At 38.7% G+C, this 25,131-nt stretch overlaps 1 protein-coding gene and 1 pseudogene across 1 annotated transcript; one reads left to right on the forward strand and one right to left on the reverse strand.

Annotated features, from left to right (window-relative positions):
- Nucleotides 1-721: 721 nt before the first annotated feature.
- LOC118729351 lies at nucleotides 722-1,648 on the forward strand (annotated as a pseudogene).
- A 2,413-nt stretch (nucleotides 1,649-4,061) lies between these two features.
- Nucleotides 4,062-15,655, reverse strand: TMEM202 (transmembrane protein 202). Its single transcript, XM_036456819.2, has 5 exons — nucleotides 15,575-15,655; nucleotides 15,087-15,342; nucleotides 5,354-5,503; nucleotides 4,889-5,020; nucleotides 4,062-4,451 (listed from the first exon to the last, which is right to left on the reverse strand). The coding sequence occupies exons 1-5, from the start codon at nucleotides 15,653-15,655 to the stop codon at nucleotides 4,225-4,227; spliced, it is 846 nt and encodes a 281-aa protein (XP_036312712.1). The 3' UTR covers nucleotides 4,062-4,224.
- Between the last annotated feature and the right edge of the window lie 9,476 nt (nucleotides 15,656-25,131).

The raw sequence follows: 25,131 nt of genomic DNA on the forward strand, positions 1-25,131 counted from the left end.
TGAGTGGTGATGGGAGAAAGGGGAGCTAGACTTGACTAATGTTTATTCTTACAACCAGGCAAAGGTCCAGGAACAGAATGAAGAGACTCTGAAATGAGGCCACTTGGAATAAGGAGGCACCAGCTATTCTGCCCTGACTAAGATCCCCTGCTATGAGGAGGAGCCAACATGGGGAGAAGGGTTTTATAAAGCAGAGTCAAAATGAGGTGTGTGCATATATATGTTTGTATGTGTGTCTCTGTGAGTGGGTGCACACATGCATGTGCTGCTAAACTCTTACCCTTAAAAATAAAAGCCTATGGTATTAATATATTGAGCTTCCAGTTACTATCTGGAAATGTTTAAGAATTATTGATCAGATTATAAGAACTGAGATTATAAGAACAATGTAATTATTCCATTTTTGTTTTGTTTGTTTTCTACAAAGGTTACTGGTGAATCTTTATTTAAACCCCCCAAAAAACCCCCAAGGGTTTATCTTTAAGAACAGCAAGGGGCTGGGCACTGTAGTTAATTCCATTGCCAGGCTTGGGGAAGAGAAGAATGGACGTCAATCAATATAGTAGTAGTGGTAGCTACTAAAAAAATAAAGGAGTCTTCTGCCTGGAATTTGGTCTGGTTATGACAGAAATTTGTAGCCATCAAAAGATTATGTGGGAGAGAGTTGGAGATGCTATCCGCTTCCATCCATCGCACAGACCCTGCCGGAGCTGATACCGCTATGAATGATTTGGAGGATCTGGTGTACCAGGCGAAGCTGGCCAAGCAGGCTGAGCAATAGGACGAAATGGTGGAATCAATGAAGAAAGTAGCAGGGATGGATGTGGAGTTGACAGTTTAGGAAAAAAAAACCTCAGATCTGTTGTATATAAAAATGTGATTGGAGCTAGAAGAGCTTCCTGGAGAATAATCAGCAGCATTGAACAGAAAGAAGAAAACAAGGGAGGAGAAGACAAACTAAACATGATTCGGGAGTATCGGCAAATGGTTGAGACTGAACTAAAGTTAATCTGTTGTGACATTCTGGATGTACTAGACAAACACCTTATTCCAGCAGCTAACACTGGTGAGTCCAAGATTTTCTATTATAAAATGAAAAGGGACTACCAAAGGTATCTGGCCGAATTTGGCACAGGAAATGACAGGAAGGAGGCTGCAGAGAACAGCCTAGAAGAGGCTTACAAAGCTGCTAGTGATATTGCAGTGACAGAACTTCCACCAACACATCCTATTCACTTAGGTCTTGCTCTCAATTTCTTCGTATTCTACTATGAAATTCTTAATTCCCCTGACAGTGCCTGAAGGTTGGCAAAAGCAGCTTTTGATGATGCAATTGCAGGACTGGATAAACTGAGTGAAGAAAGCTATAAGGACTCTATACTTATCATGCAGTTGTTACGTGATAATCTGTCACTATGGTCTTCAGACATGCAGGGTGATGGTGAAGAGCAGAATAAAAAAGCACTGCAGGATGTGGAAGATGAAAGTCAGTGAGACGTAAAAGCCAACAAGAGAAATCATCTCTGACCACCCCACTCCTTCCCATTCTACCCCCTCTTGGAAATTCCCCCATTGTCACTGAGAACCACCAAATCTGACTTTTACATTTGGTCTCAGAATTTAGGTTCCTGCCCTGTTGGTTTTTGTTGTTGGTTTGTTGTTGTTGTTGTTGTTTGTTTGTTTTTAAATACAGTTTTCAAAAGTTCTTAAAGGCAAGAGTGAATTTCTGTGCGTTTTACTGGTCCCAGCTTTTAGGTTCTTTAAGACACTAACAGGACTGTATAGAGGCTTTTTTTGCATTACTGTATTGTCTCCTGCTGGATGTGGCAAGGTCACCATTAGAGATGGAAATTACATTTGAAAGCCATTAGACTTCTAAGTGAAGCAAGCATCTAAGAGAGAGGTTAATCACACTATAGTGGCATATGTGGTATCATTTTTTCCTTTTTCTAATTGTTTAAATTGAATTTTATACCAATGTTTAAGATTAATTGGGTGTTAGCTTGAGGTGGTTAAAGGTTGTTTGGGGAATTTGTTGTAATGGTTTTGCTGTAAAAAGTATTCAAACTCTGCTGAAAAGCATGGTGCTGGTAACAGTTCAACAATCCGTGGCTGCTCATTCTTGCCTACTTTTACTCTCCCTCTGAAGTAGGTTAGCATTGAAGATGGTATGGAAAAGTCTGTTTGCGTGTTTAATTCTTTGTTTCTTCTCCTTCCCTCTCCCTGGCCTCCCCCTCCTTCACTCGCTCAACCTCTTTTGTTCAGTGTGTGTAACTTGAAGCTAATTTGTACTACTGGATATCTGACTGGAGCCACAGATATAGAATCTGTATTGTTCTTACTGAAACATAGCATGGAATTAACATTAAACTTAAATAAAACAAACCTAAATTAAAAATGCCAATAAAAGCTGAAACTGATTTGGCTCAGTGGATAGAATGTCGGCCTGCAGACTGAAAGGTCCCAGGTTCGATTCCGGTCAAGGGCATGTACTTTAGTTGTGGGCACATCCCCAGTGGGGGGTGTGCAGGAGGCAGCTGATCGATGATTCTCTTTCATTGATGTTTCTAACTCTCTATCCGTCTCTGTAAAATATCAATTTAAAAATAAAAGGAAAGAAAAGAAAAGAAAAGAAAAGAAAAGAAAAGAAAAGAAAAGAAAAGAAAAGAAAATGAGATCTATGTGGCCCAGCTGGCATGGCTCATGGCTGAGTGTCCACCTATGAACAAGGAGATCAAGGTTCAATTCCCAGTCAGGGCACATGCCTGGGTTGCGAGCTTGATCCCCAGTGTGAGGCGTGAAGGACCCCATCAATGATTTTTGTCATCATTGATATTTCTATCTCTCTCTCCCTCTTCCTTCCTCTCTAAAATCAATAAAACTATATATTTAAAAACTATGTGATTTCCCTGGCCGGGTGGCTCAATCAGGCACATACCTAGATTGCAGGTTTAATCCCTGGTCGGGGCAAATATGGGAGGTAACTAATTGATGTTTCTCACATCTCTCTCTCTCTCTCTCTCTCTCTCTCTCTCTCCTTCATCTCTCTGAAATCAATAAAAAGCATATTCTCCAGTGAGGATTAGAAAAAAACCTATGTGATTTCTGGAATCCCTCTGCCACCATTTCCTTAATCTTACAGGATATATAAAACAAGATAAAGTCTTTCAACTTGGTCCACATATGATCAGGCTAAAGAAAGATCTTAAGACCTTTAGCGTCATTTGGCTCAGTGAAACATATTTGATGATTAAGGAATCAAAAGAGTCACAGGGTTGTAAAGGATCTAACAGAGGCTATGACTCTTTTCACAGAAAAGTGCAAACACAAGTTTTGTATAGAATTTCAGAGAGTTTGTATATGTCTGATTAAGGTATCTTCCAGCTTAGGGAGAAGCAATGGGCTCATATAGTATTCTGTAAGGGTTTAAAATGTCCAATTCTTATAGGAAATGGGACCTCATGGATTCACCCAGAATCCCCACCCCCCAGCACCTCCCAACACCTTTGGGTGATAGGTATTATTTCCATTGGTCTTCATTCCATTTCTTGTAGCTATCTCCAGTTCAAACTGAACAATATTGTCTAAGTACCTCCATCCATGCTCACAGCCACAAATAATGAGATTTTCAAACAGAATTAGATGACATTTTACTCCATTGCCCACTTTGGTCCATGATACCACTGATGCCCAAAGATATCTCTGATCCACACACTGCATCTATTGCTAGTTTCTTTCATTCATGACCCTAAACACTGATGTTTTCTTATATATATTTTTTCTTAATGAGATTTCATTACTTTCTTTTTTTTAATATATTTTTATTGATTTTGTACAGAGAGGAAGGGAAGGAGATAGAAAGTTAGAAACATCGATGAGAGAGAGTCATCGATCAGCTGCCTCTTGCACACCCCCTACTGGGGATATGCCCGCAACCAAGGTACATGCCCTTGACCGGAATCGAACCTGGGACCCTTCAGTCCCCAAGCCAACACTCTATCCAATGAGCCAAACCGGTCTTGGCTCATTACTTTCTTTTGATTAGCATACATATTTTGGGTCTAATGCATACAAAGGACACTTCATCAGCTTTAATGCTGTCTCCTTCAGTAATATGGACATGATATTAAGAGAGATTTTTTTAAGAGTCTACACAATCATTTCCAACTTAGTAATTTCTCCCCTATTTTTAAGACAAGCAGTAATTGAGTTTTCCTATCACCATCACATTTCTGCATTTGATAGTTCTGCATTTGGTAGTTCTGAATTTGATAGATTTTCCTCTTCATCACTTGGAGATTCCGTCTCAGACCTTGACTCTTCTTCTTTGGCAGGCGATACTGTAGTCACTGGACCAATCCCCAGCCTTGACCTCTCTGTGGGAATCACAGTGACATTTTGATCAAGGGGAGGAGATCTGAATGTTATGTAGTTGAGGAAGGAGATGATCCCTGTGGGAAGAGAAGAATTTGAGATGAGTTACAATAGACACATGGTCTTTTGACTTATAAAATTCATACTCATCCTATAAATCCTTAGTTCAAAGGACCTCTTTTCAGTGAAACCAAACCTCCTTTCCCTCAGCAGAATTACTTTACAGTCCTGTGTTCTCATTCCATTATAGTATTTTCACATGGTTAGGACAAAGCTTGAACCTCCTGGAATCAAATCATAGTTCAACTGCTTTCTGTGTGGTTATAGAAAGTCACTCAACCTGTCTACGCTCATTTAGTGGTAGGACAGATTACTAATTCTAAATTTTTAATTTCATACCATACTGCTCTAAATAGGAATAGTCAGTGCTTTTATTTTTCCTAGATTCCACATCTCTTTCAAGAAGCATATTCCCCTTCCATCCTTCTGGGGATAAGGCAGGGGACTGACTCACCAGCAAACATATATAAGAAGTCACTCCACCAATTAAGATAATAGGTCCACAGGAGGTTTGACTCCATGGCATCCCTGGTGTGCCAGTGAACCTGTGCCAGAAATAGGATGAGGCAGAAGAGCAAGCAGATGGCTAGGATCAGAAGAAAAGATGTCAAAACCCATCAGTGTCTTCAGTCTGCCTTGACTACCACCCCCAACTCTTCTTCTGCTTCCAGATGCCATTTGTATGGCAGGATCAAAATTTGGGGATTGACCAGGTGGGAGAGAAAAAAGGGCTTCTACTTCTCTCCTGGCATTTCACTGGAAATGTGCTTTATATAATAAGACAGGCAAGTAGCTGGTAACTTGATGTAATATTGAAAAAGAGAAAAGGGACAAGAAAAAGAAGATGAAAACCCCATAGAGAAATTTTGTTCCCTTGACAATTTTACCCTGGCATCATCCTGCCAGTCTATGGTTGTACCTGAGATGAAGCTGAGCATGGATACCTTCAGATCCAAGTTGGTGGTCATGCTTCCTCTTCTAGGGAGGCAAGAACTTAAGATCAAGCCAACACCAATGAGTATGGTGAGGACAGAGATTAGGAAGAAGGCCTTGGAATATTGGAGGTAATCTGCCAATGAGAAGTAGAAAGTAAAGGCTTGGTTACTTGGTTACTGAGAGGTTCCTTCTCAGTGGGAAATATCTCTCAAGAAAACCAGATAAGAGTCTTTAAGAAGGAAGTGAGGACTAAGGAAATGAAAATAAGCTTGCTATGTGGCATCCAGAGAATTAATAAAGATCTTCTTGCTCAGCTCTTCATTGATACTATATTTAGAATGTTTTTACTATGAAAGAAAAGCCTTCATTGCAAAACTAAAAATAATATACAAATAGTTCTGAGAATATTAACACATTAACCTAGATGTAAACTATCTAATAAGAAGTATGACTTGCCCTAGCCAGTTTGGCTCAGTAGATAGAGTGTCAGCCTTCGGACTGAAGGGTCCCAGGTTTGATTCCAGCTAAGAGCACATGCCCCGGTTTCGGGCTCAATCCCCAGTATGGTGTGTGCAGGAGGCAGCCATTCAATGATTTTCTCTCATCATTGATGTTTCTCTTTTCCTTCCTCTCTGAAATAAATTTATAAAGATTTTTTTTAAAGAAGTATGACTTTAACATCACAAACAAATTAAAATATTTTTCTTGTTCCCAATTCTAATTCTAAAATAGGGATTGGAAATACTATAAAAAAGAGGAAGAAAATGAGCCACAATCCCATGACCCAGAGGCAACGACCACTGTATTTTGTTTTATTTCTTTCTAGTATTTTTCTGTCTTCTATACATAGTAGATATAATACTCAACATCATGTAATTTTCCCCTTGAGATTATATGGTAACAATTTTCCCATATCACATTGTTAATATAATTTTTAATGGCTACAAAATAGTATGTTGTACTTTGTTTAATGATAAACCATTGTTGGGGTTTGTTTCTATTTTTTTTCTCTTTCAAATTTATCAGATATATATATAGGCCTTGTCAGCCAGTGATTACAAAATGAAGTCACGTCTACTTTAATTCCTATATTCTAATCATTTCATACCCTCAGTTTACTGGATTGCAAGGACTTAATACTCCCAAAATATCTCCCTTTTTACCCTCTTGAAATTCCCTCAAGGTCCTATATCACCTTTGTTCAAAAGAGAGGTCTGCTAAAGTTCTTTTGCTCCAAAGCCCTTACTCAAGTTCCACAGATTCCTCTCCCCTCTTCTCTTGGCTCCAGATCTTTGTTACTTCAAATAGGATGTTGGTAAGAGAGAAAGGGGGGCATGCTAAACCTTACTTTTTGTTACCACATTCCTGATATGCAACAGATCCTTCTTGACTTCGCAGCAATATTTTAGGAAACAGAGGCTAACCTTTCCAACCTGGGCTTGGCAGAATGGCTCCTACAAAAAAGGTGAGAATAAGGGCTGTTCTGCCATCAACAAGGTAGTGACCAAAGAATACACCACTAACATTCACAAGCACATCCTTGGATTGGGTTTCAAGAAGCATGTCCCTCAGATGCTCAAAGAAATCAGGATATTTTCCAAGAAGGAGATGGGAATTCCAAACGTGTTCATTGACACCAGGCTCAACAAATCTGTCTGGGCCAAAGGAATAAGGAATGACCCATACCATGTGGGGTGTGGTTGTCCAGAAAATGTAATGAGGATGAAGATTCACCAAACAAGCTCTGTAAGTTGATCCTATATGCTTGCCCCATTTTCAAAAATTCACAGATAATGTGTATGAGAACTAACTGCTGATTGTTGAATAAAGTTATAAAACTGCACAAAAAAAAGAGAAAAGAAATAGAGGATAACTTATAATTGCAAGTTTACATAGTTTTTCTGAGATACCACAGATACAGTGATTTCAACATGCTTTGTAGGGTGCCTCCTTATCTAGTGTCTTTCCAGTTTCAAGGTAGTAGGGCCCATCTCATCTCTTCCATTGAAAATTCTCTAAGCACTTCTATGCTTAAGAATTCCAATCCAGCTTGCAAGTGACCCAGAGACACAAAATTATGTGCCATGATTATCCCAGTCTAAGATCTGCCTCTAAATATTTTGTTTTCTAGAACTTATGATTTACCAACACCATGAATAATAGCTATTTATGTCCACAAAGAGACACCACACTCCTACTCACAGAAGTGAGTTGCTCTGCAAGTTAGCAACATTAAAACAATTACCCCAAAGCAGCACATTTTCTAAGAACTGGATTACTTAGAATTATCAGTCTATGTAGCTGGTGAGAACCACCAGCCCAGTGGTAGGTATCTTTAGCATTCATCCTCCCCTGGGCCCTAGTAGCCCCCTGACTATAGTTAATTATAACAAGGAAGGGGATCTGACCCATGTTGGACCAATTTGATTATTATAGTTCAAAATTTGGATTTGGGACTGATTAATGCTAATTTTATATTTTGCAAACAAGAATAATAAAGCTAGAGAGAAACCAAGATGGCGACATAGGTAAACGCCTAACTGCAGCCTCACACAACAATTTCAAAAAAATACAACTAAAATACAAAAGAACATTATCCAGAACTACAGGAAAGTTAACTGACTGGAAATTCTAAAACTAGAAGGAAAGAGAAAACCAGAAGGAAAATCAGAGGAGCTGTAAAAGCCTAAGGTATGGAGACATGGTGTGTACGTGGGGAGAGGAAGGGGCCAGAGAGGAGGGGCAGCTGAGTGCCTGGCTGGCGTTCCCTAGCAGGAAGGAGATAAAAACTCCGGACTGTGCTGAACCCCACTTCCAATAGCGCTGAACCCCAGTTCTGAGCGAGACCCTAGGGACCCAGGCTCTTACAGAGGGAGTCTGCGCTATAAGGCGGAAACTCAGGGGAGCGGCAAAAGGAAATCCCAGAGGTGCACACATTGCGTGCAGAGAACAGACTGTTGACTGGAGCCAAGGCTGTAGGCTCCACCCTGAAACTCCACCCCATCCAAGATGAGCACAGAGGCTTTTGAAATTTTCCAAGTCTAGTTGAATAAGACTGTCTCCTGGCATAGACACAGCTGATCCTCACAGCCAATTGGCCTGGAGGTCAGTTCCTCCCAGTGATACCAACAACAATCAAGACTCAACTACAATAAGGCTGTACACACATTCCACAAAATGGGGCACCAAGAGTGTCCACCTCAGGTAACTGGGAGACTGACCCACAGAACCATATAGGACACCTTAGCCACCCTACCAACCAGGGAAGCAGCGAAACAAGGAAACAGATCACAAACGAAAGAAATGGAGGACAAAAAGCGACTAGATATAGAGTTCAAAAGCACACTTATAAGGTTTTTCAAGAATTTTCTAGAAAAGGCCAATAAAATAAACAAGACCTATGAGGACATGAAAAGGGATCAACTAGAAATAATAAGGGATCAACTATAAATAAAGAATACATTGTCTGAAATAAAAAATATTATTCAGAGTCCTAAAAACAGAATGGAAGATTGCAAGAATCAAGTCAAAGATTTGGAACATAAAGAATCAGAAGACACTCCTCCACAGAAGCAAGAAGGGAAGAAAATCCAGAAAGTTGAAGACAATGTAAGAAACCTCTCGGACAACTTCAAGTGAACCAACATCAGAATTATGGGGGTCTCAGAAGAGAGAGAGCAAGATACCAAAAACATACTGGAAGAAATACTGACAGAAAACTTCCCTCACCTGGAGAAAGAAATAGACTTAAAAGTCCAGGAAGCACACAGAACCCCAAACAAAAGGAATCCAAAGAGGACCACACCAAGACACATCATAATTAAAATGCCAAGAGCAAAAGACAAAGAGAATATTAAAAGCAGCAAGAGCAAAGCAGGTAGTTACCTATAAAGGAGCACCCATACGACTGTCAGCTGATTTCTCAACAGAAACCATGCAGGCCAGACAGGAATGGCAAGAAATATTCAAGGTGATGAATAACAAGAACCTACAACCAAAAATACTTTACCCAGCAAAGCTATCACTCAGAATCGAAGACCAGATAAAGAGCTTCACAAATAAAAAAAAGCTAAAAGTGTTCATCACCGCCAAACCAGAATTATATGAATTGCTGAAGGGGGTTCTTTAGTAAGAGGAAGAAAATAAAGATAAAAATTATGAACAACAAATACGTAGCTATCAACAATTGAATCTAAAAATCAAGGGAAGCAAAAAACATAATGAACAATATTAACTGGTGAATATAATAGAATCAGAGGTATGGAAGGGGAGTGAACTGATGATTCTCGGGGAAAAGGGAAGTGGGGGGTGTGGGAAGAGATTGAACATAAACTGTGCACCTATGGATGAGGACAATGGGGGGTGGGGAAAGGGCAGAGGATGGGGTGGGAACCTGGTGGAGAGGAGCAATGGAGGGGAAAAATGAGGAACATTTATAATAATATGAACAATAAAGATTTATTTTTTTTTAAAAAAAGAATATATAAAGCTAGCCTAGAATATACTTTTTGGGCACTTACACATTCCCAATAAATGAGGAAAAAAGTAGATATAAAAAAAAGCATAAACAAAGATGAGTGACAAAGCAACTCTAGAGATAACGAGTGACTCATGAGCTTGATCCCAGTCTCCTCTGAAATCCCCAAGGTCCAGCAAACTTCCTGCCTTTGAAGACTATGAGGTTCTTTTGAGTCTTCATAAATAAGTTGCTCTTTAACTTATGCTAGTTAAAACTGGTTCTAATATTTAAAATGCAAAAGCACACTGTATAAAATATCCATCCCAGCTCCTGTCTAAGGTATGTTACAGTTCAGCCTTTCTTCTACCCTGAGGGGAAGACTGTGCCTTCATGTTCTTACAATTTCTCTGTCTTAGCTGCTCATCTCCTGAAAACTACATAAACAAAATCACTCACAACTCCAAAGGAATAACTAAAGATTTTTATCATAGAACAGTCTAACTGCTCAAAGGACTCAAGTCTACTAGTCATAGTCATACATAACAAATTACCTAATCAAATGAAACACTTACATTGAGAGTTTAAAACAACTGCATTACTTATTTTTTAAATTCATTTAACAAAACAAAGGTCCCAAAACTGAATGTAAACCTCAACCTCCTGTAAGGCCAAAACTTATTTCAGTTTTAAATGACAGTTTTCACAGCAGCTTACCCATCAAAGTTTCAAAAATCTTAGAACCTAAATTACAAAAGGCCCTACTTGTTCATAACAGTAAGAAGCCTTAGTCCAGGGAGAAAGAAATGCCCTAGATAGAAGGAACACTATTTAGGTCACACATATCCAAACATTTCTGAAGCTTTCATTAATGATATGCTGTGATGTGGACTTTAGTTATAGGAATAACAAGGCAAGCCTCTCAGTTTACTGAAGACAATGAAGCTAATACCCTTGGAAGAGAGGGAATGTCACTTTTAATTTGAAGAGAAAGAATTTAAAATATTTTAAAAACTTGGTGGGATCCTTGCTGATGTTGTTGGGATCATCATAATCAGTGAATCTATACTTCAGGGCACCATCAGGTAGGATGTAAAAGCTACCAAGGCTGGAAGGGACACTGCCCAACCAAAAAACAATAGTTTTTTTCAGTGAATTGAAAACTCTTACCATTTGGTGGTATGTAACTGATGGGCAGAATCTCTTTCTACTGTTGTGAAAGTAAAACTTTGCCAGAAGGTTTTAGTTTATAAGCCACCCACTCTTATGAACAAATAGGCTCAGTTAACAATAAATTTTATTTTCCTTTATAGCTAGTGACTCCCTGAAAGGAAGCAGTGGGGAATCCAAATGTCATTAGAAGGAAGAAGCAGAAGAGAGAAGCCAGCACCTGCTATTCAGTGATTCCAAAGAGATTTGGTAGTGGACTCACTCACCAAACCCTATGTCCTTCAGCAAAATTCAAAGCCAGGCTAGAGATGCAGTGTTAAAAAAAAATAAAAAAAATAGCCCATTTTAACTATAAAGGAGCCCAAGCATGTCAAACTCAAAGACTAACACAGACCATATAAATAAGGTTTTATGTTTATGTGGGCTGCAAAAACACAAAAGCTTCCATTTTCATAGAAATGTAGGTTTATTTCATTTGCAGACATGCAGAATAAAAAGGCTGAAATAAATGAGTAATCATAAACATAAAATAATAGAACATTTTAATAAAAATTATTTTTTTTCTTGAACATTAATTTACCAGACACTGAATAACTGCACAAACCAATAAGCGAAACACAAATAAACCCATTTTTCTTGTTCTCCAAAAGTGAAATATTTCTTTTTAAAAAAAATATATATTTTATTGATTTTTTTACAGAGAGGAAGAGAGAGGGATAGAGAGCTAGAAATGTCGATGAGAGAGAAACATCAATCAGCTGCCTCCTGCACACCCCCTACTGGGGATATGCCTGCAACCAAGGTACATGCCCTTGACCGGAATCGAACCCGGAACCCTTCAGTCCCCAAGCCGACGCTCTATCCATTGAGCCAAACCGGTTTTGGCCAAAAGTGAAATATTTCTTGTTGCACACACCAAACAAGTCAGTACAAGACTAATGACATGGCAATCAGCTGCTAAAATATTGGCTGCTAGTGGAGAGAAATGGTGTGCCTGTGTGTAAGGGAAATGAAAGCAACATGACTATAGTAATCAGTCATTAACGAACGTTGTAGTTAATTATTAATAATTATGTATAACAGGATATTGTAAAAATTAAGTTATGAAATTTTTATTAAAACATTTCTTACAATCTGTTATATTAGCTGGGCTGCAAAAATATTTGTTGTGGGCCACAAATCTGACATGCCTGAGTTAGACTGAGTGGGAGGATGTGGGGTGTGGATATTGAGGATGAAGATGATATTGCTGAAGACAAGCTGGGGAATTAGCCCACTTATTTAGCCAAATCTAAACCTCCACATTACTGACATTGTGCCCTTATTCCAGGCATAAAAGGACAAGACAACACTTCCCCAGACTCAAAGGAAATGCACTCAGGAAGTGGTTTTGAAAAAGATCCTGGATGGAGGATCTGATACCCTGGAGAGGAAGCTGTAAACTCTGCATAGTATTTGGGTTCTCTGGTAACCCAGTTAGGAGCACCCTAATAAAACTCACACAACTTGGGGATGTTTATTGTGTAGCAATTCTTGAGCCCACATTCTTGAGCCCAAGTGAGACAGTCCCTGAAGAACTCTCAGAAATCACTGGGGGATACCATGTGAGTGGAGACTAAATTCTTGCAATCCAGTAAATAAAAGTTTAAAGTTCTTGTATTTGGATAATAATGTATTAGGGCAATAAAACATATTGTCATAGGCTGATGTGTGGCAATTCTTGGGGCCCTGGGTGTAAGAATGTCTTCATCAAAAGCTTGGACATACAGATTACATGTTGGAAATTCCTTTTGAGAACTGTGTTCCAGACTGAATCTAGAATTAGGACTAGTTAACACTGGAAATAGGGGGGGGTGGGTACTTGTATTTGTATACATAGTGGACTCAATTGACTTTCTTTAAACCATTAACATTTGGACTCAGGTGAATTCAAGGCTCTGAAAATTGAACCTTTTACTATTTTAAATGACAAAATATCAAGATTCTGATTCATTAAAAATTCTATGAAATAAAAGGCTAACATGCAAAATATCCCCATGGGTGGGAGTTCGACCAACCAGGAGTTAGATGTGCACTGACCACTGGGGGGCAATGTGGAACATGGTGAGTGTCAGCAATGCAGCACTGGCAGCAGGCAGCAGTGGAGGCACTGCCAGCCCTGATGGACCCCAACGAGAATGGGACTATGGTGGGATGGTGGAGCAGGTGAGTGGGCGGTGCCAGGCCAAAGCTGGTGTGAGTGGGGGCCCCAACCACCATATGGATCACTCCACAGATCCATATCAGCCCTGATCACCAGCCAGCCCTAGGGACCATACCTATGCATGAATTTAATGCACCAGGCCTCTAGTTTAAATAATAATCTAAAGTCTTGAGTTTTAATCTGGGAACACAGTTACATAAATATAATTGCAACTTAATTTTTATGCCTAACTATCTTTTACTCCATTTTTCTAGAAATTGAATTAGTGTAAATCTATGGTTACATTTAATCGTATTACTTTAGTTATACCCATTTTCATGGTTCACAGTGTGTGTAAAAGTGTGAAGTATTGTATTTTACCTTTTTAAAAAATTAGAGAGAGAGAGATCTATGTAAGAGAGAAACATTGAAACATTGATTGGTTGCTTCCCCAAAGTGCTCCCACTCAGGATCGAACTCACAACCTGTTAGATACGTGCCCTGACAAGGGAATCAAACCTGCCACCTTTTGGTGCACAGAGTGATGATCCAACAAACTGATCCACAGTGGCCAAGAATGTATTTTACTATTTAAATATCTCATTGTCCATTTGATTTGCCTTTCTTTAATTACTCATTAAGGTTAAAATATTTTTTCCTATATTTATTAGACACACTTCATACTTTCTGTTTTGTGAATTGTCTGTTTACAGAAAATTTATTTGGGTATTTATCTTTTTCTTAATAATGATTTTATATTTTTAATATATTGAGGCCATTAATCTTTTATCTTTCATACTTAGTGCAAATAAATTTCTAGTTTTTCTTTTTAGTTGAAGATGCACCTGGATTGTCTGCCTGCCTATGATTTTAGTTTCCTCTCAAGGTCTTCCTCTTAATTCCAAATGCCCATGCCCATGGCCAAGTAACTTATGCTCCTCCTCAGGGTTGGGCCTAGGTGCACCCCCAGTCCCAGCATTTGGGGCCTCTCCTTCTCTGAGAAGGAGAAATAAATGCTTTATACATGCATGTTTTCTTTCACAATACCTGTTTCTTTGTTAAATATCTCTTATGGATGATGAGTAAACAAGTAGCGTAATTATGTCTTTCCTCTAAGTCTTGGTTCTGATTGGAAAACTTTTAGCCCTAGAAGCTTATTTTAAAATATTTTATGTTGCATTTTCAGATTTACTTAAATTCATATAAAATTTGACCTTAATAATGTACTCTAAATAGCTGGCATTTGTTATACTCATATCTGACAAGAATTTAAGTTCTCTTCTACTCTTAGCAGAAAAACAAGTTTACTTTGAAAGTTAAATCTGACTGAGGCCGAAACTGGTTTGGCTCAGTGGATAGAGCGTCGGCCTGCAGACTAAAAAGTCCCGGGTTCGATTCCGGTCAAAGGGCATGTACCTTGGTTGCGGGCACATCCTCAGTAGGGGGTGTGCAAGAGGCAGCTGATGGATGATTCGCTCTCATCGATGTTTCTAACTCTCTATCCCTCTCTTTTCCTCTCTGTGAAAAATCAATAAAATATATATTAAAAAAAATCTGACTGAGTTTGAGACACTTTTCATTACCGCCCAGCTACAGGCGATCACTTCTCTTCTATTTATACAAGCCACATTAGAATACCAATCATAATAACATCTTGTAAAAGACAAAAGGATTCTTTCCAGAGAGTGTCCACTCATTATTTGGGAGAGGAAACAACCTGCAATAGGAAGGAGAAAGGGTACACTGAAGCTACCAAAGAAAAGGATGGCTATATCCACAATCTGGCGAGATCCATGTTAGACTTAGAGATTGAGAGCCAAAAGATCTTGGAGAAAGAAAGGCGAAGGCTAATGTGGCAGAAAGCTCTGAAACTGTGGGGCCTGTGGCATTTAATTTTGTGGCACTCACAAGGTGGCTTTGGTGTGTGGCTCCAGCACAGTTCATGGTGGCATGAGATCCAGAGTCCTGCGTAGAGCTCAAGGCCATTCTTGATCACCAGGAACTGCACCCAGTTCAGTGAGGACACGCAGATCAGCATTAGGAGGCTAAAACCACAGAGGCTGCCACAGAACATTCGAATGTAGGTGTGTGTCTGATTCACATGCTGCTGCCGCATCTGGGGTGGCATGGAGGCACTCGGATGTTTGTTGGTGGGGAGGGTAGGCTACAAGGATGAGGGAAATATTGCCTACCCAGAAAGATAACTTTTGATCCCCAGGGTTTCCTACCCTTCTCTACCTTGAATATTCCCATGTGGGTTTGATTTATGGATATCTATCCCTACCCCTTCTATTAAAAAAAATGATCTTTGCTCTTTCCTTAGGATACTCTGACTAGGTCCATCTTTAAGAAAGTCCTCCTCCTCCCGTCTGACCTGTAAGTAGGTACCTCCTCACCCTTTGGTATTTCCGGTTCCCCTTAAGTTTGGGGACCTCAGGACTGTAGAAGGTCAACACTAAATGTTCCCTCCTCTCCATCTTGACAGCCAGTTCACTTTCTAACTGCCACGGAATTTGTCTTAGCACCTCTGCACACATGCTGGCAGAATCAAAAGGGGCCAGAACACATGGCACATATCCCATGTATACTCCCCACTCTCCCTTCTTTGACTCCTCCCAACACCTTTATTAAATAAATCCACAAATATTTTGTTAGCAGTTACTTTGTGTCAGGCATTGTGTTTAGTCCTGGGACATAAAGATGAATAAGACACAATTATCTAATATTGTAGTAAATTAAAAAGTGTAACTTAGATGTCTCCAGGATTCAATATGTGCTTATAATTTAGTTTACTGACATACATATTAGTAGTCCAGAATCCATACTCTTGCCCAGCTCTAAGTGGAAAGGCCCAAGTGTATCTCAATAGGCTCATGAACCCATCTGTCAGCCATAGTCCTTCATGCAGTATCAACTCTTTTCTTCCCTTCTTGCTATGTTTCCCTTTCATTAATGGTCTCTGCTCATGAAGTCATTTAAGGGTGCTATACCACACTACCCCCTACCACTGCTACTGCTGATTAGGGCCCACTATGAAAATGCCAGTATTCCTATCTCAGGGGGCTACCAGCCAATGTGCTAAAAGCTGCTATTCAAGGTACTGCTACAATGGTGGGTTCTATGTGGAAGTGAGGATCATGGCCTTCCCTGGGTCTAAAGCCAGTAAAACTTGTGCCCAAAGTATCTCAAATCTCCTTTTCAAACAATTCAAAGTTATTCCTAACTCCTCTCCCTATAAGAACTCAAAATTTATCCAAGATGCTGAACAGATACCATCCTGTTCCACAGCATAAACATTGATTCAAATAAATACTTCACTGGATCACCAACTCTTTGATCAACTTTGATTCCTAACTTTGCGCTGAAATCAGTATACCCTTATTTCTCCCTTCCTCAGGTAGTGGAAACTACTTTAGTAGTTACATGCTTTAGTATGCAGCCCTCATTCTGTAATAGTGTTCTTTGACTCTCTATCTCTTCATATTTAGCCTCATACCTGGAAAAAATAGTATTTCATGTTGAATGAATGAGTCAACAATGCATATTTATATAAAACACAAAGGTTAATACAGAGGGCAGAATGGTTGACATGATCAGGAGAAAGTTAAAGAAGGTTTACTGGAAGAGTTGATATCTTTAGCTGGATTTTAAAGGAATTTACCAGATAATGGAGGTAGAATGACATTTGAGGCAAAGAGAACAGTAGGCTTCACATCAGCAATCCATGAACAGCATGAGGTTCAAGGGTACAAAAAGTAGGGTGGTTCTGCTAGACACAAAATCAAAGGTAAGTGTTGAGGGTTGTAGATAAAATGCTAGATCACAGTCTTTTATACCTCAGTATGTGATTATATTGTGAAATCTCAGTTGCTGGAAAACTCTAGCCTTATTGGCATGATTTTAGGAAAGACTTTTCACTACAACAAACTGGCTTGTACAGCATAACTGTCAGAAACACATGCTGGCTATGGAGCCAGATAGGAGTTTGAATAGGCAGGCTGGTATTTTAATCCTGGTTCTAATACTTAGTTCCAGCACTTACTGGCTAGGTTCCTTTGGGAAATTTCCTTAATCTCACTGACCTTCAGTTTCTTTATTACAAAACTGAGATAATAATCATTCCTACCTCATAGAAGTGTTGTGAAGATTAAATGAAATAATGCACATAAAGATCTTTACACAGTGCCTTAATATGCAATCAATTCTATTATTGATGGGTATTGATATTATTGATAAATACATTATCCATATCAAGCAATTAATAGTGCTCAGTAAATTTCTTATTTTTAAACTGTCTTTATAAGTTTGCTTGATCATGTCTTTGGCACAAGCTATCCTAAGACAGATTAAATATTAAAGCTAATGGAAGAGATGTGTCACCCTTTTACCCTTCACTAGTGGCACTAAACAAGTACATTATCAAAGATATGATTTTGTTGTAAGATGGGGTAATACTGTTTTGTGAACAGTATCTGATTTGGTAAATGATGCAAGTCTCTATTAAAGGAATAGGTCAGGCCAAAACCGGTTTGGCTCAGTGGATAAAGCATCGGCCTATGGACTGAAGGGTCCTAGGTTCGATTCCGATCAAGGGCATGTATCTTGGTTGCGGGCACATCCCCAGTAGGTGGTGTGCAAGAGGCAGCTGATTGATGATTCTCTCTCATCGATGTTTCTAACTCTCTATCCCTCTCTCCTCCTCTCTGTAACAAATCAATAAAATATATTTTTTAAAATATTTAAAAAAAAAGAATAGGTCAGGCACCATTCTACTCTCAGGCCTCTTTCAGGCCTATCATAAGGTAGGAAGAACGTTTTGGCCAGTTGGGAACTTTCTAGGATCTTTTATACATATTCATACCTGGTGGCTGTGTATATTGGTATTCACCCACTTTCTTTTAAAATAAATATTTTTATTAATTTGAGAGAGAGAGAGGAAGGAAAAGGGAGAGGGAGATAGAAATACAGATGAGAGAGAAACTCAATAGGCTGCCTCCTGTACATCCCCTACTGGGGATTAATCTCACAACTCTGGCATGTGCTCTGACCAGGAAGCCAACCAGTGACCTCTTGGTTCATGAGTCTGTGGTCAAAAACTGACCAATACCAGCCAGCCCATTCACCTACTTGGGGTCTACACCCTGTGTGGAAATCATTGCCCCAGACCCTACAGTGGCCCCTGGAGCCCATGTGGCATGGCAGAACATAGCTACCAGTAGACCCAGTGCCTCCAGCACTCTCTTCAAAATATCTGGAGCTGCTGCAGAAAAGATATTGTGAAGGCTATTTATGCTCCCTCCTGATTCTGGCGGAATACCAGAGCTTGCGGCCCTTCAGTGTAGGACGTGGCTCAGGAAGGTTAAAGACTTGGTCTCTGAGAAAACAACTGAACTGATGTGATTGCAGTGTTGGGAAAAAATGTAGACAATATATATTGTAATAGTATACCTCATCAGCCTGTGGCCATTGAACTATGGAAGGCCTGTACACCATCAGAGGCTGGCCTTGTTTCTGGGCCCCAGATTGACTTCAGAGAGCCCCAAGGAGGATGGAAAGCCAAGCTTCCCGCACTGTGGACTGAGAAGAAGTGGATAGGAAGAAGCTGTCAAAAGATAATCTGACTAAAAGATGGCTTATGAAAATCACTGATGGAGGAGGAAAAAAAATTGGATGACAAAGCACATAATATCCAGAAACTAAAAATTTATGCTGAAAATATACAGAAATTTCTTCTTTATTTAATACTATAAATATAGGGTAGAAAGGATCTTCATGAAGATGATGCCACAAGTCACACTGGAAAAACATGCAGAAACTGCTTTCACAAGAATAATTTGATGAGAAATGTTAGTTTGGATTCCTGCCACAGGTACTATCCAGGACTGCTCAATGAGGAAAAAGCCAGTGGGACTCCAAGCACCTGAATCTGACACCTGCAGGACCAGTTCCATGGGGGAAGGAAGTATAGCTCAGAACAGGGTCAATTAAGGTGTGAGACTCAAGGCATACTCAGCCTCTGGGCAAAGGGGTTCCCAAACACTGGACAGCTGGTACAATAACATTGGGGTGGAACCTCACTGGAAACACATCAGAGGGGAGATCCTGCCCATTCATAGGATATTAACCATCAAATTCTAATGACAAAGGAGTGCACAAACAATACACATCAGGTGCATTCCTAGATCATCCAGCTCAGGTGAACAAAGAGACTACACCACTGGACCCCTCAAGACACTTACTACATAAGGTCGTCCCACAAAGATTGGGAGGCATAACAGTTCTATCTAATACATAAAAGCAAATACAAAGAGATAAGAAAATATGTTTTGCCCATGAGAAAACATATTTGTCAATGATACATCTACTAAAGGGTTAATCTCCTAAAAATTATAGGGAACTCATACAGCTTAACAAAAGAAAGATTAAAAATCCAATTTAAAATGGGCAAAAGGCCTAAATAGACACTTCTCTAAAGTGGACATACAGAAGGCCTAGAGGCATATGAAAAAAATGTTCAAAGTCACTAATCATATGAGAAATGCAAAGTAAATCAACAATGAGGTTCCATCTCACAAGTGTCAGAATGGCTATCATCAGCAAATCAACAACAAATGCTGGTGAGGATGCGAAGTGAAAGGAACCCTTGTACACTGCTGGTGAAAACATCATGGAAAACACTATGGAGTTTTATCAAAAAATTAAAAATGAGGCTCCCATTTGACCCAGTGATCCCACTTCTAGGAATATATCCTAAGAAACTTAAAACATTCATCAGAAAGAATATATGCACCCCTATGTTTATAGCAGCACAATTTATAATAGCTAAGATTTGGAAACAACCTAAGTGTCCATCAGCGAATGATGGGATTAAAAAAGGGTGGTACAAATCAAATCAAGCATCTTCTCAGATCATAGTGGCATAAAACTGGAAGTTAACTACCGTGTTTCCCCGAAAATAAGACATCCTTCGAAAATAAGACCTACTTACAGGTTTCCTTCTGAGTGAAATATTGTATAAGGAATCCCCCCAAAAATAAGTCCCCTTTCCCCCTAGGCTAAACATGAGAGATTTGGCCCACTGATTCTGAAAGAAATGGAGTCACAAGAAATTCACCAGGAAATTCAGGAACTAGATTGTTATGATGATGTTCCAGAAGATGATGACATGATTGTCATTGAATAAATGAGTAAATGTTTAGTTTGTGTTGATATCTACCATACTACTGTACTGTATACAGGTAATAAATTTCCTTTATATACATTTAACAATAATGTGTATCGTATTCTTCTTCATGGAAAAATAAGACATCTTTAAAAATAAGACCTAGCGCATCTTTGGGAGCAAAAATTAATATAAGACACTGTCTTATTTTCAGGTAAACAGGGTACAATAAAAATAATCCAAAGAAATCAAACACATGGAGACTAAATAGCATGCTATTAAACAAGGACTGGGTTACCAGAGAAATGAAGGAAGAAATTAAAAACATCCTGGCAACAAATGACAATGAAAATACAACAATCCAAAATATATGGGACACAGCAAAAGCAGTTTTGAGAGGGAAGTTCATAGCTCGACAAGTCTATTGCAAAAAACAACAACAACAACAAAAAACAAAAAAAAAATGGTAGCAAATTATCTAACTCTACAACTCAAAGAGTTAGAAAAAGAGCAACAAGAAAAGCACAGTGTAAGCAGAAGGAAGGAAATAATAAAAATCAGAGCAGAGATAAATGACATAGAGACCAAAGAAACAATACATAAGATCAACAAAACCAAGAGCTGGTTCTTTGAAAGGATAAACAAGATTGAAGAACCTCTAGCCAAGAGGCTAACCAAGAAACAAAGAGAGAGGACCCCAATAAACAAAATCAGAAACGAAAGACGTGAAATAACAACAGACCCCACAGAAATACAAAGGATTGTTACAAAATACTATGAACAACTCTATTCCAACAAACTGGACAACCTGGAGGAAATGGACATATTCCTAGAAAAACCTAACATTCCAAAACTCAATCAGGAAGAATCTAAAAATCTCAATAGACCAGTGACTTTGGAAGATATTGAAACAGTCATCAAAAAGCTTCTAGCAAACAAAAGCCTGGGGCCAGATGGCTTCACAGGAGAGTTTTACCAAACTTTCAAGGAAGAACTAAAACCTATCCTCCTCAGACTATTCCAAAAAATCCAAGACGAAGAAACACTTCCAAACTCCTTGTATGAAGCCAGCATCACCCTAATACCAAAACCAGATAAAGACAACACAATGAAAGAGAATTACAGGCCAATATCCCTCATGAACATACATGCCAAAATCCTCAACAAAATTCTAGCAAATCAGCTCCAGCAGAGCAGCACAAAGATCATACACCATGACCAAATAGGATTTAATCCAGGAATGCAAGGATGGTACAATATCCTCAAAGCAGTAAACGTGATACATCATATAAACAAATTGAGAGATAAAAATAATATAGTCATATTAATTGATGCAGAAAAAGCATTTGATAAAATCCAAGACCCTTTCCTGATAAAAACTCTCAACAAGGTGGGATAGAAGGATCATACCTCAACATAATAAAAGCTATATATGATAAATCCACAGCAAATATCATACTCAATGGGCAAAAACTAAAACCATTCCCTCTAAGAACAGGAACAAGACGGGGATGCCCACCCTCACCACTGCTGTTTGACATAATACTGGAAGTACAATACTAGCCATTGCAATTAGACAGGAAGAAGAAATAAAAGGCATCCAAATTGAAAAGGAAGAAATAAAATTGTCCTTATTTGCAGATGACATGATATTGTACATAAAAAAAACCAAAGGACTCCATCAAAAAACTAATAGATTTATAAATGAATTTGGCAATGTAGCAGGATATAAAATTAACCCCAAGAAATCTATGGTATTTATATACACCAATAATGAACTTATAGAAACAGAAACTAAAAAAGCAATGCCATTTACATAACACCAAAAAAAATAAGATACCTAGGAATAAACTAAACTAAGGAGGTAAAAGACCCATACATGGAAAACTACATGATACTGAATAAAAAAGATAGAGGAAGATGTAAACAGATGAAAGAACATACCATGTTCATGGATTGGTAGAATCAATATTATCAAAATGTCCATGCTTCCTAAAGCAATTTTCAGGTTCAATGCACTCCCCATTAAAATACCAATGGCATATTTCACAGACCTAGAAAGAACTCTCCAAAAATTCATCTGGAACAAAAAACACCCCAAATAGCCACAGCAATCCTGAGAAAGAAGAATAAAGTAGGAGGTATCTCAATACCAGATTTCAAGCTGTATTACAAAGCCACTGTTCTCAAAACAGTCTGGTACTGGCACAAGAACAGACATAAAGATCAGTGGAATAGAATAGAGAATCCAGATATCAACCCAAATCGCTATGCTCAATTAATATTTAACAAAGGAGGCATGAACATACAATGGAGTCAAGACAGTCTCTTCAATAAATGGTGTTGGGAAAATTGGACAGATACATGCAAAAGAATGAAACTAGATCACTAACTTATACGGTAAACAAAAATAAACTCAAAATGGATACAGGACTAAAGGTAAGATGGGAAATCATAAAAATACTAGAGGCATCCACAGGCAGCAAAATCTCAGACATATGCCAAAAGAACTTCTTCACTGATACTGCCCCTAGGGGCAATGGAAGCTAAAGAGAAAATAAACAGATGGGACTACATCAAAATAAAAAGCTTCTTCTTCTTCTTCTTCTTCTTCTTCTTCTTCTTCTTCTTCTTCTTCTTCTTTTCTTTTCTTTTTTTTTTACAGCAAAAGAAACCATCAACAAAACAACAGGAAAGCCCACTATATGGGAGAACATATTTGCAAATGTTATCACTGAGAAAGGCTTAATCTCCAACATCTACAGTAAGCTTATTCAACTTATTAAAAGGAAAATAAATGATCCAATTAAAAAATGCGCAACGGACTTAAATTGAATTTTCAAAAGAATACAGAAAGAAGGCCAAGAGGCACATGAAAACATGCTCAAAGTCACTAATTATCCAAGGGATGCAAATCAAAATGACAATGCAGTACCATCTCACACCTGTCAGAATGGCTATCATCAACAAATCAACAAATGACAAGTGCTGGTGAAGATGCAGAGAAAAATGAACCCTCGTGCACTGCTGGTGGGAATGCAGACTGGTGCAACCGCTGTGGAGAACAGTATGGAGCTTTCTCAAAAAACTGAAAATGGAATTCCCATTTGACCCAGTAATCCCACTCTTAGGAATATATCCTAAGAAACTAGAAACACCAATCAAAAAGATATATGCACCCCCTATGTTCATAGCAGCACAATCTACAATAGCTAGGATTTGGAAACAGCCCAGGTGCCCGTCAGCAGATGATTGGATCAAGAAACTATGGTACACCTACACAATGGAATATATGCTGCCATAAAAAGCAAATAATTCTTATCATTTGCAGCGACCTGGATGGAATTGGAGAACATTATGCTGAGTGAAATAAGCTAGTCAATGAAAGAAAAACACCACATTATATCACTCATTTATGGATAATAAGGAACATTATAAACTGATGAACAAAAAGATAGATACAGAGACAGTAAAGAAACAGACTGTCAAATTACAGCTGGGAGGATAGGTAGATATGGGGGAGATAAGAGATCAACCAAAGGACTTGTATGCATGCATATAAGCATAACCAATGGATGAAAACTCTGAGGAAGGAGGGCATGTATGGGAGTGGGAGTGGATGGGGTTTGGTAAGGTATATACACATATAATACCTTAATTAAAAAAATGAGAAAAAAATAAAATTGTGGTAGGCTGCAATTAGGTGTCTACCCTATGCCACCATCTTGGTTTCCCCCATAAACATATTCTTGACCAAAGTTAATAAAGGAATGTTTTCTATAAATTTCACTTTGGATCCTTTTTACTTTTGCCCAAACAATTTTGCTTTGGTTTATTTTGACACCATGTGTGTTTTCTTTCCTTTCCTTTCCTTTCCTTTCCTTTCCTTTCCTTTCCTTTCCTTTCCTTTCCTTTCCTTTCCTTTCCTTTCCTTTCCGTTCCGTTCCGTTCCGTTCCTTTCCTTTCCTTTTCTTTTTCCTTTCCTTTTCTTTTCTTTTCTTAAATAAATCTTTATTGTTTACATTATTACAATTGTTCCTCATTTCCCAGCCCCCCCTCCATTGCTCCCCTCCACCAGGTTCCCATTCCACCCTGTGTCCTTTCCACACACCCCATTGTCGTCATCCATAGGTGCACAGTTTATGTTCAGTCTCTTCTCACACCCCCCACTCCCATTTTCCCCATGAGAATCATCAGTTCACTCCCCTTCCATACCTCTGATTCTATTATATTCACCAGTTAATATTGTTCATCAGATTTTTTAATTCTCTTGGTTTTTAGATTCACTTGCTGATAGTTACTTGTTTGTTGTTCATAATTTTTATCTTTATTTTCTTCCTCTTACTAAAGAACCCCCTTTAGCAATTCATATAATTCTGGTTTTGGTGGTGATAAACTCTTTAGATTTTTTTTATTTGTGAAGCTCTTTATCTGGTCTTTGATTCTGAGTGATAGCTTTGCTGGGTAGAGTATTTTTGGCTCTAGGTTCTTGCTATTCTTCATCTTGAATATTTCTTGCCATTCCCGTCTGGCCTGTATGGTTTCTGTTGAGAAATCAGCTGACAATCGTATGGGTGCTCCTTTATAGTTAACTACCTGCTTTTCTTTTGCTGCTTTTAATATTCTCTTTGTCTTTTGCTCTTGGCATTTTAATTATGATGTGTCTTGGTGTGGTCCTCTTTGGATTCCTTTTGTTTGGGGTTCTGTGTGCTTCCTGGACTTATAAGTCTATTTCTTTCTCCAGGTGAGGGAACTTTTCTGTCACTATTTCTTTCAATATGTTTTCGGTAT

The sequence above is a fragment of the Pipistrellus kuhlii genome, unplaced genomic scaffold (assembly GCF_014108245.1).
Source record: "Pipistrellus kuhlii isolate mPipKuh1 unplaced genomic scaffold, mPipKuh1.p scaffold_m20_p_1, whole genome shotgun sequence".
In the NCBI taxonomy this organism is placed as follows: domain Eukaryota; kingdom Metazoa; phylum Chordata; class Mammalia; order Chiroptera; family Vespertilionidae; genus Pipistrellus; species Pipistrellus kuhlii.

Coding starts and splice junctions, on each gene's coding strand:
- TMEM202 (XM_036456819.2), bottom strand. CDS start 15,655: ATGGAGAGGAGGGAACATTTAGTGTTGACCTTCTACAGTCCTGAGGTC. Junction 15,343..15,574: donor GGAACCGGAAATACCAAAGG/GTGAGGAGGTAC, acceptor TCATCCTTGTAG/CCTACCCTCCCCACCAACAA. Junction 5,021..5,353: donor CATGCTCAGCTTCATCTCAG/GTACAACCATAG, acceptor TTCTGATCCTAG/CCATCTGCTTGCTCTTCTGC.